The 20,786-nt window shown below is 43.9% G+C and overlaps 1 protein-coding gene across 4 annotated transcripts in view; it reads left to right on the top strand.

Annotated features, from left to right (window-relative positions):
* Positions 1–10,969: 10,969 nt before the first annotated feature.
* Positions 10,970–20,786, top strand: part of LOC109898184 (WW domain-containing transcription regulator protein 1-like) — a 77,132-nt gene continuing 67,315 nt past the window's right edge. For 2 of the 4 annotated variants that reach the window (XM_020493046.2, XM_020493044.2), the window contains exon 1: positions 10,970–11,732. In XM_020493046.2, coding sequence (XP_020348635.1) covers positions 11,338–11,732 — 395 coding nt within the window. In that variant the 5' untranslated portion in view covers positions 10,970–11,337. The remainder of the gene's footprint in view (positions 11,733–20,786) is intronic. The other 2 variants (XM_031833742.1, XM_020493047.2) reach the window with 1 other exon arrangement.

The following is a 20,786-nucleotide window of genomic DNA, read 5'->3' as shown; positions in this document are numbered from 1 at the left end:
TTTTGGTCTTGGAGAAGATGCTACAATATGGGGTTGTTGGTCTGAGGCTGTTGTAGGTGCGCAACCTCTGTAACATTATGGGGTTGGTGGTCTGAGGCTGGACATGTGCCAGTGAACACAGACCAGACCATATAAGACCCACCACAGGAACACAGGCCAGGCCATCCAGACTGAAAAGTGGATTGGCTGCTTGGTTGGTACATTGTTGAGGACTGAGTAATTGTCCAAAGAAATTGGTTTAATCGGTGCCATCTCAGAATTTCACATTACAAAGGACAGCTGCACCCTCTGTGGAGTACAAGGGACTTCTGGTTGCTTTTATTATGGGCTGTGTTACAGTTTCACACTGTGGTTACAACCCTGAAGAGCCACCACCTGGGTAGCATAATTCTATTAATTTATTTAAAAAATGTAAGAAATCTCTTAACCATTCATGAACATGGAGCATAATTGAGCCCACTAAGTAGAGATTTAACCTGCTGCATTCCGATAGCCTAATGTTGATATTTTCATCAACTGAGTGAGCCAAAGGCATATTTACGCTGTGCATAACATTAGTGATTACTCACAAAACACAGACAAAAAATACCATAATTTGGGTAATTTCCATGAAATTTAATACGTAGAATAATCCTTTGGAGGAAGGATTGTTGACATATATTTCACATTTGTCTCAAATCTGAATTGAGAAATAATGAATCAAAGTTGGCATATTTATGACATTTTGATCTTGCCAAGGCCTCCTTTAAGACTCCAGAATGGAGAACACAGAATCTGTAGTTACTACAAAGCAAAAACTGGTGTCATAGGAAGCTTTACCCCTTGCTCTGTAATATAAATAGTATTTTGGATTTCAATGACATATTTTTACATTCAATTATGAATATTGAAATATAAAATGTTTGACTAATTATTCTATATATATTGTTGAATATTATATACAGTGCCTTTGGGAAAGTATTCAGACCCCTTGACTTCCACACTTTGTTAGGTTACAGCCTTATTATAAAATTTATTAAATCATTTTTTTCCCATTCATCAATCTACACAAAACACCCCATAACACAAAGGGTCTTTTTTTTTTTGTTGCTAAATTATTAGAATTTAAAAACTGATACCACATTTACATAAGTATTGAGACCCTTTACTCAGTACTTTGTTGAAGCACCTTTGTCAGCAATTACAGACTCGAGTCTTCTTGGGTATGACGCTACAAGCTTGGCACACCTGTATTTGGGGAGTTTCTCCTGTCCTTCTCTGCAGATCCTCTCAAGCTCTGTCAGGTTGGATGGGGAGCGTTGTTGCACAGCTATTTTCAGGTCCCGCCAGAGATGTTAGATAGGGTTCAAGTTTGAGCTCTGGCTGGGTTTAAGGACATTCAGAGACTTGTCCCGAAGCCACTCCTGCATTGTCTTGGCTGTGTGCTTCGGTTCATTGTTCTGTTGGAAGGTGAATCTTCATCCCAGTCTGAGGTCATAAGTGTGCTAGAACAGGTGTTCATCAAGGATCTCTCTGTACATTGCTCCGTTCATCTTTGCCTCTACCCTGACTAGTCTCCCAGTCCCTGCCTCTGAAAAACATCCCCACAGCATGATGCTGCCAACACCATGCTTCACCTCCATGCTTCATGCATTCAGGACAAAAGTTCAATCTTGGTTTCATCAGACCAGAGAATATTGTTTCTCATGGTCTGAGTCTTTAGGTGCCTTTTGGAAAACTCAAAGCGGGCTATCATGTGCCTTATACTGAGGAGTGGCTTCCACTTGGCCACTCTACCATAAAAGCCTGATTGGTGAAGTGCTGCAAAGATGGTTGTCCTTCTGGAAGGTTCTCCTATCTCCACAGAGGAAATCTAGGGCTCTGTCAGAGTGACCATTGGGTTCTCGGTCAACTCCCTAACCAAGGCCCTTCTCCCCGTTTGGTCGGGCGGTCAGCTCTAGGAAGAGTCTTGGTGGTTCCAAACGTCTTCCATTTAAGAATGATGGAGGCCACTGTGTTCTTGGGGACTTTCAATGCTGCAGAAATGTTTTGGTACCCTTCCCCAGATTGTCTTGGCACAATCCTGTCTCTGAGCTCTATGGACAATTCCTTCAACCTCATGGTTTGGTTTTTGATCTGAAATGCACTGTCAACTGTGGGACCTTATATAGACAGGTGTGTGCCTGTCCAAATCATGTCCAATCAATTGAATTTACCACAGGCGGACTCCAATGAAGTTGTATAAACATCTCAAGGATGATCAATGGAAACAGGATGCACCTGATCTACATTTTGAGTCTCATAGCAAAGGGTCTGAATGCTTATGTAAATAAGGTATTCTGGTTTTTATTTTTAATATGTTTGCAAAAAATTTCAACAAACCTGCTTTCACTTTGTCATTATGGGTTATTGTGTGTAAAATGATGAGGGAAAACATTTATGTAATCAATTTTAGAATAAGGCTGTAACATTGAAACATAACAAAATGTGGAAAAAGTCAAGGGGTCTGAATACTTTCCAAATGCACTGTATATATACAGTACCAGTCAAAAGTTTGGACACACCTACTCATTCCAGGGTTTTTCTTTATTTTTACTACTTTCTAAATTGTTGAATAATAGTGAAGACATAAACACTATGAAATAACACATATGGTATCATGTAGTAACCAAAAACGTATGAAACAAATCCAAATATATTTTATATTTGAGATTCTTCAAAGCTGCCTTGATGACAGCTTTGGACACTTTTGGCATTCTCTCAACGAGCTTCATGAGGTAGTCACCTGGAATGCATTTCAACAAGCGACACCTGTTAATTAACAGTTCACTTATGGATTTTCGTTTGAGCCAATCAGTTGTGTTGTGATAAGGTAGGGGTGGTATACAGAAGGTAGCCCTATTTGTAAAAGATCACGTCCATATTATGGCAAGAACAGCTCAAATAAGCAGAGAAATGAAAGTCCTTCATTACTTTAATACATGAAAGTCAGTCAATACGGAAAATTTCAAGAACTTTGAAAGTTTCTTCTAGTGCAGTCGCAGAAACCATCAAGCGCTGTGATGAAACTGGCTCTCATGAGGAATGCCACAGGAAAGGAAGACCCAGAGTTACCTCTGCTGCAGAGGATAAGTTCATTAGCGTTACCTGCATCCTTCATCCTAAAAGCTCCTTCAGATGACTGAAAGCTCTGCCCGCCTCTGCTGAGCAACGCAAGCGCACCGGTCCTCCCATCAGCAGTGAGGTAATGGGAGCAGCCACCTGACCAAAACCTGGGGCAAACCCTAAAAAACGCTGCACCTCTTTCACCGTGGTCGGAGTCGGCCAATTACGCACGGCTGTAACTCGGTCACACTCCATCACCACCCCAGAGGTGGAAATAAGATAACACAGGAAGGAAATGGCCTGTTTGAAGAACACACATTTCTCCACCTTGCAACACAGGTCATGCTCCAGCAGTCACCCAAGTACCTTACGCACCAGAGACACATGCGCCGCGCGTGTGGCATCGATGTACACTACCACTCCCTGCCCTGCTCGGAGAATCTCATCTACGAATGATTTTCAACCCATATGGCATGATGCAGTACTCATAATGGCAAGATGTAGTACTAAATGCGGTTTTCCACTCATCTCCTCCCCGGATACGCACCAGATTATACGCACTCCTCAGGTCCAGTTTTGTGAAGAAGCGCGCGCCGTAGCGATGAGAGGTAGTGGGTAACTAAACCCCACTGTGATGGAATTTAGGCCTCGATAATCAATGCATGGACGCAGACCTCCCTCCTTCTTCTTCACAAAAAAAGAAGCTTGAGGAGACGGGTGATGCGGAGGGCCGAATGTACCCCTGTCCCAGCGCTTCAGCAACACATGTCTCCATAGCTACTGTCTCCTCCTGGGACAATGGGTACACGTGACTCCTAGGAAGTGCAGCGTTCTCCAGAAGGTCTATCGCGCAGTCCCCTCGACGATGGGGTGGTAATTGGGTCGCCTTCCTTTTACTGAAGGCGATAGCCAAATCGGCATATTCAGAGGGAATGCGCACGGTGGAAACCTGGTCTGGACTCTCTACTGTAGTCGCACAGACGGCAACTCCCATACACCTGCCTGAACACTCCTCTGACCACCCCTTAAGAGCCCCCTGTCGCCAGGAAATCACCGGGTTGTGCTGAGCTAGCCAGGGAATTCCCAACACCACTGGAAACACAGATGAATCGATAAGGAACAGACCAATCTGCTCCTTATGACTCCCCTGCGTTACCATGTCCAGCGGCACCGTGGCCTCCCTGACCACTCTGACCCTAATGGTTGGCTATCTGGGGAGTGCACGGGGAAAGGTAGGTCTAACGACACAAGGGGAATCCCTGGCCTTAACGTGAGCCCCGATCCATGAAATTCCCAGCTGCGCCTGAATCGAATAGCGCCTTATGCTGTAGAGAGGGAGAAAAGCCAGGGAAAGAGGTTAACACATACATATGACCGACAGGAAGCTCTGGGTGAGTCTGGTGCTGACTCACCTGGGGTGATCGAGTAGTGCTCCGCCTGCCCTCCCGACTTCCAGACGAGTTCCTCCAGCACCGGTCGGCCGTGTGTCCCCACCGACCACAACTGGTGCAGAAGGAAACTCCTCCTCCGGTCCCCCTCGAAGCCGCCCCCCCTAACTCCATAGGGATAGGAGCAGGAGGGCTGGGAGGTGGAAACGACGGGACCTGTTCCGAACGTCCGCGGGCAGCCAGCAGATTGTCAAGACGGATGGCCATGTCGATGAGCTCATCCAGCGTGAGGGTGGTGTCCCGACACGCTAGCTCCCTGCGGACGTCCTCCCTGAGGCTACATCGGAAATGGTCTATCAAGGCCCTGTCGTTCCACCCTGCTCCTGCGGCCAAGGTCCTGAACTCCAGGGCAAAGTCCTGCGTGCTCCTTGTCTCCTGGCACAGGTGGAACAGCAGTTCACCCGCCGCACGACCCTCTGGTGGGTGGTCAAATGCAGCTCGGAATCGGCGGGTGAACTCTGGGTAGTGATCCCTCGCCGAGTCTGGGCCATTCCACACTGCGTTTGCCCACTCTAGGGCTCGTCCAGTCAGACAGGAGACGAGGGCGCTCACGCTCTCCTCTCCGGAGGGAGTAGGATGAACGGTCACCATTTAAAGTTCTAGTTGTAGGAGGCAACCCTGACACCCAGCCGCCGTTCCATCATACTCCCGTGGGAGGGCCAGCCGAATAACCCCGGATCCGGATGCGGTAGCAGGGACAGGAGGTGCTGGAGGAGGGGGTGCTGGAGATGAGGTGGGAAGGCCACTCCTCTCCCATCGATCCATCCTCTCCATCATTAGATCCATCGCTGAATCAATCCTGTGGAGAACACTGGTATGATGGAGGACCCTTTCCTCCATCGATGGGAGAGGAGGTGTGATTGCTACTGCTGATTCCATGTGTCAGGGTGCGGGATTCTGTCACGCGGGACTAGGTGGGTGAAGGAATCAGGCGCAGAGAGTTCCAGTTGTGAAAAATGCTCTTTAATTTGGCACCCAAAAATGATAAACCCAACAACACAGGGCGTGGACAACACAGTGACTACCCAAAAACACAGGGTGCCAAGTTCTGAAAATATATCCACCTCTACCTAAAACGAGCACACGTAACATAAAGACAATTCCGCACAAAACAAGAGCGGGTACACGTGCTTAAAATAGGGAAGCTCATTAAGCGATACAACAGAACACAGGTGAAACTAATAAGACAAAACAAACAGACACACGAAAAAGGGATCGGTGGTGGCTAGTAGGACGGTGACGATGACTGCCGTGCACCGCCCGAACAGGCAGGGGAGCCAACTTCGGCAGAAGTCGTGACAGCATCTCGTATTGCAGCCCAAATAATATAAATATTGCCAAGAGTGTGCAAAGCTGTCAACAATGCAAAGGTTGGCTACTTTGAAGAATGTCAAATATAAAATATACACTACTCGAAAAAATAAAGGGAACACTAAAATAACACATCCTAGATCTGAAGGAATGAAATATTCTTATTAAATACTTTTTTTCTTTACATAGTTGAATGTGCTGACAACAAAATCACACAAAATGTATCAATGGAAATCAAATTTATCAACCCATGGAGGTCTGGATTTGGAGTCACACTCAAAATTTAAGTGGAAAACCACACTACAGGCTGATCCAACTTTGATGTAATGTCCTTAAAACAAGCCCAAATCAAATCAAATTCAAATCACATTTTATTTGTCACATACACATGGTTAGCAGATGTTAATGCGAGTGTAGCGAAATGCTTGTGCTTCTAGTTCCGACAATGCAGTAATAACCAACGAGTAATCTAGCTAACAATTCCAAAACTACTACCTTCTACACATAAGTGTAAAGGGATAAAGAATATGTACATAAAGGTATATGAATGAGTGATGGTACAGAGCGGCATAGGCAAGATGCAGTAGATGGTATCGGGTACAGTATATACATATGAGATGAGTATGTAAACAAAGTGGCATAGTTTTAAAGTGGCTAGTGATACATGTATTACATAAAGATGCAGTAGATGATATAGAGTACAGTATATACGTATACATATGAGATAAATAATGTAGGGTATGTAAACATTATATTAAGTAGCATTGTTTAAAGTGGCTAGTGAAATATTTTACATCAATTCCCATCAATTCCCCTTATTAGTGGCTGGAGTTGAGTCAGTGTGTTGGCAGCAGCCACTCAAAATGAGGCTCAGTAGTGTGTGTGGCCTCCACGTGCCTCTATGACCTCCCTACAACGCCTGGGCATGCTCCTGATGAGGTGGCGGATGGTCTCCTGAGGGATCTCCTCCCAGACCTGGACTAAAGCATCCGCCAACTCCTGGACAGTCTGTGGTGCAACGTGGCGTTGGTGGATGGAGCGAGACATGATGTGCCAGATGTGCTCAATTGGATTCAGGTCTGGGGAACGGCGGGCCAGTCCATAGCATCAATGCCTTCCTCTTGCAGGAACTGCTGACACACTCCAGCCACATGAGGTCTAGCATTGTCTTGCATTAGGAGGAACCCAGGGCCAACCGCACCAGCATACGGTCTTACAAGGGGTCTGAGGATCTCATCTCAGTACCTAATGGCAGTCAGGCTACCTCTGGCGAGCACATGGAGGGCTGTGCGGCCCCCCAAAGAAATGCCACCCCACACCATGACTGACCTACAGCCAAACCGGCCATGCTAGAGGATGTTGCAGGCAGCAGGAGGTTCTCCATGGCGTCTCCAGACTCTGTCACATGTGCTCAGTGTGAACCTGCTTTCATCTGTGAAGAGCGAATTTGCCAATCTTGGGGCTGTAAGCACAACCCCCACCTGTGGACGTCGGGCCCTCATACCACCCTCATGGAGTCTGTTTCTGACCGTTTGAGCAGACACATGCACATTTGTGGCCTGCTGGAGGTCATTTTGCAGGGCTCTGGCAGTGCTACTCCTGCTCCTCCTCGCACAAATGCAGAGGTAGCGGTCCTGATGCGAGGTTGTTGCCCTCCTACGACCTCCTCCACGTCTCCTAATGTACTGGCTTGTCTCCTGGTAGCGCTTCCATGCTCTGGACACGACGCTGACAGACACAGCAAACCCTCTTGCCACAGCTCGCATTGATGTGCCATCCTGGATGAGCTGCACTACCTGAGCCACTTGTGTGGGTTGTAGACTCCGTCTCATGCTACCACTAGAGTGAAAGCACCGCCAGCATTCAAAAGTGACCAAAACATCAGCCAGGAAGCATAGGAACTGAGAAGTGGTCTGTGGTCACCACCTGCAGAACCACTCCTTTATTGGGGGAGTCTTGCTAATTGCCTATAATTTCCACCTGTTGTCTATTCCATTTGCACAACAGCATGTGAAATGTATTGTCAATCAGTGTTGCTTACTAAGTGGACAGTTTGATTTCACAGAAGTGTGATTGACTTGGAGTTACATTGTGTTGTTTAAGTGTTCCCTTTATTTTTTTGAGCAGTGTATTTGGATTTGTTTAACACTTTTTTTGGTTATTACATGATTCCATATGTGTTATTTCATTGTTTTGATGTCTTCACTATTATTCTACATGCTATCATGTAATGAGTAGGTGTGTCCACACATTTGAATGGTACTGTATATGTGTGAATTTGGAAAGTATTTAGACCCTTTGACCTTTTCTACATTTTGTTACATTACAGCATTATTTTAAAATAGATTGATGACATTTTTATTTAATCTACACACACCCCATAATGACAAAGTGAACACAGGTTTTAGAAATTGTGTTTACTGTACATAAGTATTCAGACCCTTTGCTATGAGAATAAAAATTGAGCTCAGGTGCATCCTGTTTCCATTGACCATCCTTGAGATGTTTCTACAACTTGATTGGAGACCACCTGTGGTAAATTCAATTGATTGGACATGATTTGGAAAGGTACACACCTATTTATATAAAGTTCCCACAGTTGACAGTCCATATCATAACAAAAATCAAGTCATGAGGTCGAAGGAAGTGTCCGTAGAGCTCCCGAGACAGGATTGTGTCGAGGCACAGATCTGGGGAAGGGTACAAATGTTCTGCAGCATTGAAGGTCCTCAAAAACACATTGGCCTCCATCATGCTCAAATTGAAGAAGTTTGGAACCACCAAGACTCTTCCCAGAGCTGGCTGCCCAGCCAAACTGAGCAATCGGGGGATAAGGGCCTTGCTCAGGGAGGTGACCATGAACACGATTGTCACGATTGTGACAGAGCTCCAGAGTTCCTCTGTGGAGATGTGAGAACCTTCCAATAGGACAACCATCTCTGCAGCACTCCACCAATCAGGCCTTTATGGTAGAGTGGCCAGACGGAAGTAACTCCTCAGTAAAAGGCTCATGACAGCCTGCTTGGAGTTTGCCAAAAGGCACCTAGAGACTCAGAGAAACAAGATTCTCTGGTCTGATGAAACCAAGATTGAACCCTTTGGCCTGAATGCCAAGCGTCACGTCTGGAGGAAACCTGGCACCATCCCTACGGTAAAGCATGGTGGTGGCAGCATCATGCTGTGGTGATGTTATTCAGTGGCAGGGACTGGGAGACTAGTCAGGATCGAGGGAAAGATGAACGGGGCAAAGTACAGAGAGATCCTTGTTGAAAACCTACTCAGGACCTCAGACTGGGGCAAAGGTTCACCTACCAACAGGACAACGACCCTAAGCACACAGCCAAGACAACGCAGGAGTGGCTTCGGGACAAGTCTCTGAATGTCCTTGAGTAGCACAGCCAGAGCCTGAACTTGAACCCGATCGAACATCTCTGGAGAGACCTGGAAATAGCTGTGCAGCAACGCTCCCCATCCAACCTGACAGATCTTGAGTTGATCCGCAGAGAATGAGAGACCTCCCCAAATACAGGTGTGCTAAGCTTGTAGCGTCATATCCAAGAAGACTCAAAGCTGTAGTCACTGCCAAAGGTACTTCAACAAAGTACTGAAAAGTACTGAGGAAAGGCTCTGAATACTTATGTAAATTTGATATTTCAGTTTTTTGTTTTGAATAAATTTGCTAAAATAATGTAAAAGCTGTTTTTGCTTTGTCATTATTTGGTATTTTGTGTAGATTGATGAGTGGGAAAAACAATTTAATCCATTTTAGAATAAGGCTGTAAAGTAACAAGGGGTCTGAACAATTTTCGAATGCACTGTATATAGTTGAACATAGCATCCTACAAATAACCAGCAGAGGGTGACTCCATTTTCACATTCACACTGTTGAGATCTCACTCTTGAACTTTGATATGCTTATAGAATATAGTATATTAAACAATATATTTAAACAAATGCCTTTTCTAAATGTAGATTTTTCTATATTCATAAATTATTGTAAAACTTTTAAAAAAACTAAATACTACTCATCGTACAGAGCAAGTGGTAAAGCTTCTTAAGAAACCAATATTAGCTTTTTAGCACCTATAGATGAAACTCTATGGAGTCTTAAAGGAGGCCTGGGTGAGGACAAAATGTAATGAATATGCCAACTTTGATCAATTATTTCTCATGTTTTTAGATTCAAATCTCAAATATATGTCAACAATCCTTTGCCAAAAAGACTATTCAATAGTTTAAATTTCATGACATTTTCCAAAATCATGGTCTTTATTTTTGTCTGGGTTTTGCGAGGAATAACTCATTAGTGGATATTTTAGATTTAAAAAAACAACAACTTTGGATAGAATCCACCATGAGTAGTCTAATGTCTTAATTAATTACATCAAAATGTGGGGCAGAACTGATACAGAAGTGTACAGAGAAAGCTCTGAACATTAAAACATATATATTAGCTTGAGACTGTCATGAATCATGGAAAAGTGAAAGACTAAAGTTACATACATGGGATGCTTTAGTGAATTTCAGAATGTCTGGAAGTACATTGTTGACATAGTAATGAAATGATAGCAAGCACAGTGTTTTTGTCATTTTTTTTCTAATGTAGGCCTCTGGACACACTATACAGAATTGACCTCTGTGTTGAATAAGTGGGAGTGAAAATGCACTATGAAGGGGGAAAAGTAGGGTAGACTACATCTGACAGGCATGGGCACAGCCTATCTTTCATACTATATATGGGCAATGACAAAACATCTCAGAACCTCACAAGTTTCAAGTTATTATTCAACAGATGGGTAATTTTTTCACTACCTTACATTCAAAATTATTTCACTTGTCCAATCGACAGATAGGCTCTGGGGACAGTTTTCCACTAACTTGAACTATTCTTAATTCTTAACTTGTTTTAGTTCATAGTCTCTAGGCCTATAGACCATCCCCAAATGATCTCCAAATGTAACAGAACGAAGCAGCCGTGATTTATTTCTAAAACAAACTCTCAACTCTATTCCGCAACTTTGTGGCGTTGAGTTACATTTTCAAAATTGTTACACCCGCCATCAATAGTTTGTCATTTGAGAGATTGTTTTGTAATCACGAAACTGTACTTAAACCCCTCTCGCCCCGGAGCTCATGAATAATTCATGAACGACTGCTGACACAGGCGTCGTAAAAAGTTGAGTTAAACTTTGGGACGGGAGTGAAGTTCGGGCAGCACCAACAAGAGCTATCGAACTGGCCGAGGCAAAGAGAAATTACAGTTCTTATTACCTTTCTAATGTAAGGATACATTTTAGTGTTTAAAAAAACAAATCTAACTCTTTCAGAATTGTTTTAACGCGAGTTTGACGGCAACAAGGTGATAACTATTTTTTGTCCACACAGAGGAGGGTTTATGACCGTTTAAAGCTCAAGGTTTGATATCTCTCTTCGCCTCGAAACGTTTTCGTTTTATATTTTCTGTATTGCGTTGTAACTTTTCTACGAAGCCAAAATGAGCAACCCACTGCCAGGACAACAAGTTATCCATGTCGCTCAAGACTCTGATACGGATCTTGAGGCGCTTTTTAATTCTGTTATGAACCCGAAACCCAGTTCATGGAGGAAAAAAATGTTACCCGAGTCTTTTTTCAAGGAGCCAGATTCTGGATCTCACTCCCGACAGTCGAGCACTGATTCGGGCAGCCACCCACCCAGGCTCACCGTACAACACGTACGGTCACATTCCTCGCCCGCGTCCTTACAGCTTGGATTGGGAGCCAATTCAACTCCAAGCCCAGTACATCACTCGCACATCCGGCACCAGTCTTTCGATGTTGCCGAAGAGTTGCCCCTGCCTCCTGGATGGGAGATGGCCTACACGTCAACTGGACAGAAGTACTTTCTCAAGTAAGTTTTTTTTATTTTTTATTATACAGAAAACACACATGTCTCCAGTCCCTTTAAAAAAACAAAACACCAGGTTCAGTCAGTACAAGCCTCACTTCAGTTAACTTTGGTTCATCTCAAGTGATGGGCCTAAATGGGTTGTGGAAAATGTGTGTAATTTGAGTGTAAATCCCAACAACAATAGTTTTGGATCACTGTGCGGAACAAGTGGCCCCTTTGAGCGCTGTGCGGCCAGTTTGACTGAGTACACTGTTTTTGTGTCTTTGTTTGGCGTTGTCAGCTAAGACCCTATAATGCCACCACTTATGCCGCGTTCAAAACAACTGGGAACTCGGAAATCTCCCACTTACGACTTCAGTGCGTTCACAACAACTGGGAACTCGATCATCCAACTCGGAATTCAAACTCGACTTTCCAACCTGAAGATCACCGAAGTCATGATTAGACCTCGTATTTTTCAGAGTTCCCAATTGTTTTGAATCCGGCATTGTTCACACAAGTCGAACCCAGTACGGCGTGTAGCCTCATATTTTGCGTGAGCCGTAGCCTACCTGTCTGTGCTTGCAGTGAACACTGTCATTTTTTTTCTTCATGCAGGCTGGTAGGTTAATCTCATTGCTAGAATTAGTCAGTGTGTTGTGCTAGACCTATATAATAATATAAACGAGCACCTGGCCCCATTCATTAGTGAAGTATCTCCTTGTGCAACGTGATCACAGACCACCTCTAGTGTATTGTGCAACAGCAGTGAAGTTGTCTTTGGTTTCGTTCTCTGAGCCCCAGCCGGTTAAACCATAATGGCTGTAGTGTTTCTAATCCTCACCCACGCACTGGGATAAATCATATTTTATTTGTCACATGCGTCAAATACTACAAGTGTAGACTTTACTGTAAAATGCTTAATTACCATTTCTTTCTCAACAATGCAAAGTAAGCGTAGAAATAAAGGAAATTGTAACACAATAAAATAGCAATAATGACACTATATACAAGGGGTACCGAGTCAATGTGCAGGGGTACGCGGTATTATGTACATGTAGGTAGAGGTAAAAGTCCTTGGCAATCAGGATAGATAATAAACACAGTAGCAGCACCGTGTGAATGTGTGTTTTTGTGTGGCATCAATGTGTGTGTGTGTGTGTGTGTGTTGGAGTGTCAGTGTAGTATATTTGAGTGTGTGGGTAGAGTCCAGTGAGTGTGCTTAGAGCTGGTGCAAATAAAAAATGGGTCAATGCAAATAGTCAGGGTAGCCATTTGATTATCTGTTCAGTCTTATGGCTTGGGGGTAAAAGCTGTTCAGGAGCAATTTGGTCCCATACATGGCGCTCCGGTACCGGTTGCCATGCAGTAGCTGAAAGAACAGTCGATGACTTGGGGGGCTGGAGTCTTTGACAATTTTTAGGGCCTTCCTCTGACACCGCCTGGTATAGAGGTCTTGGATGGCAGGGAGCTCAGCCACAGTGATGTACTGGGCTGTATGCACTACCCTGTAGCACCTTACCAAGGAGTTTCCATACCAAGAGGTGATGCAGCCTGTCAAGATGCTCTCAATGGTTCAGCTGTATAGCTTTTTGCGGATCTGGGGACCCATGCCAAATCTTTTCAGCCTCCTGAGGGGGAAGAGGCATTTTCGTGCCCTCTTCATGACTGTGTTGATGTGTTTGGACCATGACAGGTACTTAGTAATGTGGACACAGAGGTACCTGAAGCTCTCGACCCGCTCCACTACAGCCGTCTGAATGGGGGCATGCTCCGCTCTCCGTTTCTTGTAGTCCATGATCACCTCCCTTCCTTTGTTTTGCTGACACTGAGGGAGAAGTTGTTGGCCTGGCACCACACTGCCAGGTCTCTGACCTCCTCCCTATAGGCTATTTCATCGTAATCAGTGATCAGGCCTACCACCGTTGTGTTGTCTGCAAACTTTTATTTATTTAACCTTTATTTAACTAGGCAAGTAAGTTAAGAAATTCTTATTTACCCACAAACTAACCCGGATGACCCTGGGCCAATTGTGCGCTGCCCTAAGGGACTCCCAATCACGGCCGGTTGGAATTGAACCAGGGTCTATAGTGATGCCTCTAGCACTGAGATGCAGTGCCTTAGAACGCTGCGCCACTCAGGAGCCCACACTTAATGGTGGTGTTTGAGCCGTGCACGACCAAGCATTCGTGGGTGAACAGGGAGTACAGGAAGGGACTAGGCATGCACCCCTGAAGGGCCCCCGTGTGTAGTTGCCTACCCTCATCACCTGGGGGCGGCCCGTAAGGAAGTCCAGGATCTAGTTAGAGGGAGGTGTTTAGTCCCAGTGTTCTTAGGTTAGCGATGAGCTTAGAAGGCAACATGGTGTTGAACTCTGAGCTGTAGTCAAGGAAATGCATTGTCACGTAGGTGTTCCTTTTGTCCAAGTGGGTAAGGAAGGTGTGGAGTGCAACACGGATTACGTCATATGTGAATATGTTTGGGCAGTATGCGACTTGGAGTGGGTCTGGGATGATGACGTTGATGCGAGCCATGACCAGCATTTCATGGCTACAGATGTGAGTGCTACGGCGCGATAGTCATTTCAAATCAAATTATATTGGTCACATACACATATTTAGCAAATGTTATTGCGGTTGTAGAGTAGTGCTTGTGTTCCTAGCTCCAACAGTGTAGTAGTATCTAACAATACACATCTCAAAGTAAAATAAATGAATTAAGAAATATATTTAAATATTAGGACCGGTTACCTGGGTGTTCTTGGGTACAAGGATCTGCTTGAAACATGTAGGTATTACGGACTGGGTCAGGGAGAGGTTGAAAATATCAGTCAAGCCACTTGCCAGCTGGTCAGCATGTGCTCTGAGTATGGTAATCTGTCTGGCCCTGCTGCCTTGTGAATGTTAACCTGTTTAAAGGTCATACTCAAATTTGCTACGGAGAGCATAATCAGACAGTCGCCCGGAATAGCTGGAGCTCTCATGCATGGTTCAGTTTTGCTAGCCTCGAAGCGAGTATAGAAGGCATTTAGTTTGTCTGGTAGGCTCGCGTCACTGGGTAACATGCGGCTGGGTTTCCCTTTGTAATCCATGATAGCTTGCACGCCCTGCCACATCCTACGAGCGTCAGAGCTGTTGTAGTAGGATTCAATCTTAGTCCTAACACTTTGCCTGTTTGATGGTTCATCTGAGGGTGGAACCAGATTTCTTAAATGTCCGGATTAGTGTCCTGCTCCTTGAAATTAACAGCTCTAGCCTTTAGCTCAGTGTGGATGTTGCCTGTAATATATTGCTTCTGGTGGTGATATGTACGTCCGGTCACTGTGGGGACGACATCGTAGATGCACTTATTAATAACTGATATGGTAAATTCCTCAATGCCATCAGATGAGTCCTGAAACATATTCCAGTCTGTGCTAGCAAACCAGTCCTTTAGCTGAGTAGCCGCTTCATTGGCCCACTTCCTTATTGATCACATCACTGGTAATTCCTGTTTGAGTTTTTGCTTCTAAGCAGGAATCGGAAGGATAGAGTTATGGTCAGATTTGTCAAATGGAGGGCGAGGGAGTGCTTTGTTTGTGTCTCTGTGTGTGGAATAAAAGTGATTTAGAGCTTTAGTTTTTTGCCTCCAGTTGCACAGGTGACATGCTGGTAGAAATGAGGTAAGACCGATTTGTGCCTGGTTCGGAATGTGCAGTATGTAATTTGTCATTTAAGTAGAAATCCACATCGAGGTTAGTGATCGCTGTTCAGATGTCCAGAAGCTCTTTTCGGTCATAGGAAATCATGGCAGAAACATTATGTACAAAAAAAGTTAATAAAATAAAAATGAGCACAATTGGTCGGGAGCCCGTAAAACAGCTGCTATTCCATCCAGCGCCATCTTTTCAGAATAAGTGACCTTTCACCTCTCACTTTAGCACATGCCCAAGGTAAACTGAAATATGTGTGTGTGTTTGACTACCAATGTGAATCCAAACTATCACTGTTTTGTAACCTGTTTCAAACACACACACACAACCCACACCTGTGATCCCTGTTCTTGTTCACCTTGATAAGAAAGGCATTACCTCTGAAAAGAAAAGTGACAAACTAAATAAAAAGTGATTACCTTATCAGTGAAGAGCCTTCCTCTGCTGGTTCATACCTCTCCTGCTGGAGACAGTCAGTCTTAATGCAAATGAGTGTTGTGACTCTTGACTCGGTGGAACAAGATGACCAGGCAGACCCATTCTTCCCTGCCCCAGGGGTCACCATGGCTATCTGACTAGGCAGAGGTTAGGGCTGTGTGGTAGGGGTCAGCTCAGCAGGATGTCCTCTATAGGGACAGTAATTATAAAGGTGTGAACACAACCTGGTCTCCACCAAGTCTCACCGCAGCAGAGGCCTCTCTGCTAAAACACACTCACTTCATACACCTATTTCTTGTTCTTTTTTTTATTTATTTTTTTACACTTACCTAGATCTGTTCCTGGATTACTCTATTTTAACAGTATCAACAGCCCATCGAGACATTAGCCCGATGCTCATTGTCTCCAAGAGTAATCCATATCAGTTCAACATTAGCTTAAACGCCAGTTGACCAGGTGAAATAATGAATAACAATACAGAGGGGGTGTTTTTCCCAGGAAACAGGCAGCCTGAAATGTAAACACACAGTGTGAGATGAGAGAAGCAGAGGGACATGGCTGGTCTGTACTGCCTGGCTCTATGGCTGGCTGGCTGCATGCTGACCCTCAGGAGAACTAGCCACGTCAGGAGAACAACCACGGAACAGAAAGAACACTGATCAGTAGGTTTGGCTGTTCATTAGCTAGATAACTTTCCACAGAAAAAGGAGAGGGGGTTGGCTGTGCTGGCATGTAACGATTTTGTAATGGGAGAAAAACCGAGAGGGGAGGAGAGACTGAGAGATTGGAAAGAGCGAGAGGGGGTGGACAGGTGGGAGGGAGAGAACGAGAGCAATAGAAGGGGGTAAGAGTGGAAGGAGAACAAGTGGGAGTGAGAGGCAGGGAAAGAGTTTGAGGGGAGGGATGGAAAGACGGAGCGGCTGAGGCTGTTTTTTGTGAGCTCTCTTGTTGGCACCTGTGGAGAGGAGGAAAGGAAAGGGAGGGAACGACTGCAGTCTAACCCCAGGCTCAAGGAGGTGTCTCCTCTCCCTCTCCTTTCTCTGGTTCCCGGCCGGGGGTGAGAACATGCCTGCTCATGCAGAGGTTTTCACAGTTGGCTCTGTCACCACCAACAAAGCTGGGAGCCCCGGCCTCACCGCACCCTGCAATTAACTAGGCAGGATAACAAAGTCTGCCTGCTTGTCCCGAAGCTGCTGGATCTTTTTAGTTTCACTCTAAGCTCTTTGTTAAGGATGCCACTGCTGCTCCATCATGTCTCCTGTCCTGTCTGCCTTTAAAACCCTTTAAGGCATTTGTTTTTTCAGAACTTTTTCTTTGTTCTATTGCAGACTTTTACTGTACAGTTGAATGTCCCAAAAAAGGATGGGATACAGTGTGTACTACTCAAATGAAAAATACTAGGGTTAAGGCCTGACATTTCTTTTTGAGTCCTGTGGTAGTACCTGGTAATAGGTCAGACATGTAGAGCTGGGACAATAAACAGAAAATTACTGACATCGACATTGCCTTCCTCTCACCAAAGCATTTTGCATAAGTCTGTAATTTTCTGTGATTATGCGACAAAACATTCCTGTAGATTGTACTGAAACCATTATTATGTTGATTCCTGCAACAAACAAAAAAAAGTAAATGCCTGTCCCTGTTTTGCTGTCAGCTGTTGTGGGAGCGAGCCACTTACTCCCTCTCCCCACTGTGCACATGGAGGAGGGAGATATGCATTCAAAGAAGCACAAGCATATGTAGTTGGAGGAAACATGGGGAACTAATGCTGCTCTAAAAGTTCATAAATGTATAATCCCATTTAGGAGCAAAAGGCATTCAAACATTTTGCTGTGATTTTCACACTTGCTCTACATTAATCGAATCCTTGGGAAACAGAGAAAAGGAATACTTTCACCAAATTTCCTAAATGGATTCTCTGAACATTATCTCACCAAGTTACCCCATTAGGCAAACCATTTACAGTATTAAATTGCCTATTGTAGTATAATAAAGAACCTTAAATAAATAAATAAATAAATAAATAAAGAAAGAAAGTTTATTTGTCACGTGCTCCGAATATAACAGGTGTCGACCTTACAGTGAAATGCTTACTTACAGGCTCTAACCAATAGTGCAAAAAAGGTGTTCGGTGAACAATGGGTAAGTAAAGAAATAAAACAGTAAAAAGACAGGCTATATACAGTAGCGAGGCTACATACAGACACCGGTTAGTCGGGCTGATTGAGGAAGTATGTAGATATGGTTAAAGAGACTATGCATATATGATGAACAGTGCAACGTATATCCCGCTAGCTGAATATCCATGTCATCATTCAGCCACGATTCCGTGAAACACAGGATATTACAGTTTTGATGTCCCATTGGTAGGATATTCGTGATCGTACCTCGTCTAATTTATTGTCCAATGATTGCACGTTGGCGAGTAGTATTGACTGTAACGGCAGCTTTCCCAGTCGCCTTCTCCGGGTCCTGACCAGGCATCCAGCTCTTTGTCCTCTTTACCTGCGTCGCTTCCTTTTGCAAATAACGGGGATGTCGGTCCTGTGGTGTGTTTGGAGATTGTCTTGTGCGTCGTCTTTGTTTTAGGAAAAAATCTTAGTCTAATCCGAGGTGAGTGATCGCTGTCCTAATATCCAGAAGCTCTTTTTTTTGCTGTAGATACGGTTGCAGAAACATTATGTACAAAATAAGTTACAAATAACACCAAAAAACAAACATAATAGCACAATCGGTTAGGCGCCTGTAAAACTGCTGCCATTTCTTCCGGCGCCATTTTAGCTACAGTGCTGTTCATTGTTTACTGCCATTTAGTATCGTTCACACCCTCTAAAGCCTTAGACCCACCCATCTCTTAAATAATCCACATTGGAACACATGCGAATGTGGCCATGTGCTAAAGCAGTGAGGTAGTGCTTAAAAAAACAGAAAATATTTCAACAATAAATTACTTTATTAATTTCAAGTGCTAAAGGTAGTAGCCTATAATTACGAAAAATGTAAAACACACAAACACCAAAAGCTGTGTTAGTAGTAAATAGTAGTAAATACTCATTAAGTGATTTAGTATACAGTATGTTAGTATGAGTATTGGAACACAGCTAAAGGTTTAGATAAAAACAATATCTAGGCCTATATCATAAGATCCTTTTAAGTAACTGCAGGTTATGATATGAACAAAGAAATCTAGCCTGAGAGCATATTTCTGTCCTATCCTTTGGAGCATGACATGGAATGTCCATAGCCTTTTCATTGCAAAACTCCTTGTCTTCTTAAAAATATATGTTTGCCGAGTTGTCTCCAGTCCGGGGGAATGCTTTCGCATCTCTGGGAGGAAGGACGTCAACATTGTACAGCAGCTGAAATCTGGTTCCATCTGAGTGAAAGGCCACAACAACACCAGGCTCCAGGCAATTAAAGCTGTGAAGAAGGAAAGCAGACAAAAATAGACAGACATTAACCTTGCATACCAGCAATAACATTCATTCAATAACGTCCAAGCAATAAACTCCAAGTACAAAGAAAAAAATTGCAGAATTGTTGCTTGTTCACCCTTGATCATCTTGTACCGGTGGTTTATGCTGAAAGACAAATTCCAGAAAAATTTGATAAAACATTAATTGAAGTCCTATAGCTTGCCTGTTGACTGCTACAGCTGTACTAAAATGCCCTGTACACGCCTGCTTCCAGCCCAACAATGGCAATGCAGACACAAAATAACTAGCTAGATTTAGCAAACGTTTAGCTTCATATTTGTAAATAGTATTCATCTGGCTAACCAGCTAAAGTAAACTCAACCCATTCCGTACATGTGCGCAACCACAACATTCAAACGAGGCTACAAAGAAAACTAATGGGACTGTAGCGACTGTGTTGACTTCAACATCTGGGGTGTGAACTAGGTTTCTATTCAAGTGTTGATCGACATAGTAATGGATCTATAGTATTGGAGAAAAGTTGAAAAAACGGACCCTCCGTTACATCGTAACGTGTCATGTCGTAATGTACAGCACGCATAAAGCAACTATTTCTCTCTTACAATCTCTCTCCACCAGGTGTAGCACTTCTCTCATCCTTTAAAAACAAGAAATGGACAGTGATGGGGGTAAGGGGGGATACCTAGTCATTTTTTGCGTCGTCATTGCATGCGATGATCATTCTCAAAGCCGCTTGCTGTTTACTTCTGAAGATCACTTTAGCACCGCCCTAAAAACCCGATTCAAATTCGACACAAACCTTCAAATAGGTATGTAATGACACATTATATAAACTCTTTATAGTGTTTTATTTACGTTTTAGAGGCGATAAGGTGATAAGTTGGACAGATCGAGTGAAAAAAAGCCATTTTCCCACACATCTCTCCTTCTCACTATCACGCATTAGTTTCGCTCCCCACCCGCCATTTTTAAAAAGACCCGACGGGGCTCATTGCATGCTTGAATCATGCAGAAATGGGCAGTGTTTAGGTCATATAATTGATGCTGTTGGAAAGGGGAGGGAGAAATTGTGCTTTGCAATGATATTGACATTACAGTTGATCTGGAAGTATGTTTTTGGGGCGCTAAAATAAGGTCAGTTGTACGGACCAAGGCGACGTACAAAAGGGAGTGAGTTTATGTTAGTAGAGCATGCAAAAATCTACCTTAATCTATAATCCAATAGCTATTTAGCTATCATTTCATCGTGGTTAGCCAACTTAGCATGTGTCCCTATAACGTAACATGGTGTTTGATTATTTCGGACCACAGTGGCCATTTGTAAACAATGGCTCATTGCGGGATGAAGCAAGCTACAACGGCACCAGTATGCCATTGTCTATCTAGCTAGCAATATAGCTAACAATAGCTAGCAATCAAATCAAAGTTATTTATATAGCCCTTCTTACATCAGCTGATATATCAAAGTGCTGTACAGAAACCCAGCCTAAAACCCTAAACAGCAAGCAA

Source organism: Oncorhynchus kisutch, linkage group LG10 (assembly GCF_002021735.2).
Source record: "Oncorhynchus kisutch isolate 150728-3 linkage group LG10, Okis_V2, whole genome shotgun sequence".
NCBI lineage: Eukaryota > Metazoa > Chordata > Actinopteri > Salmoniformes > Salmonidae > Oncorhynchus > Oncorhynchus kisutch.
This window is presented reverse-complemented; position numbering and strand designations above follow the sequence as displayed.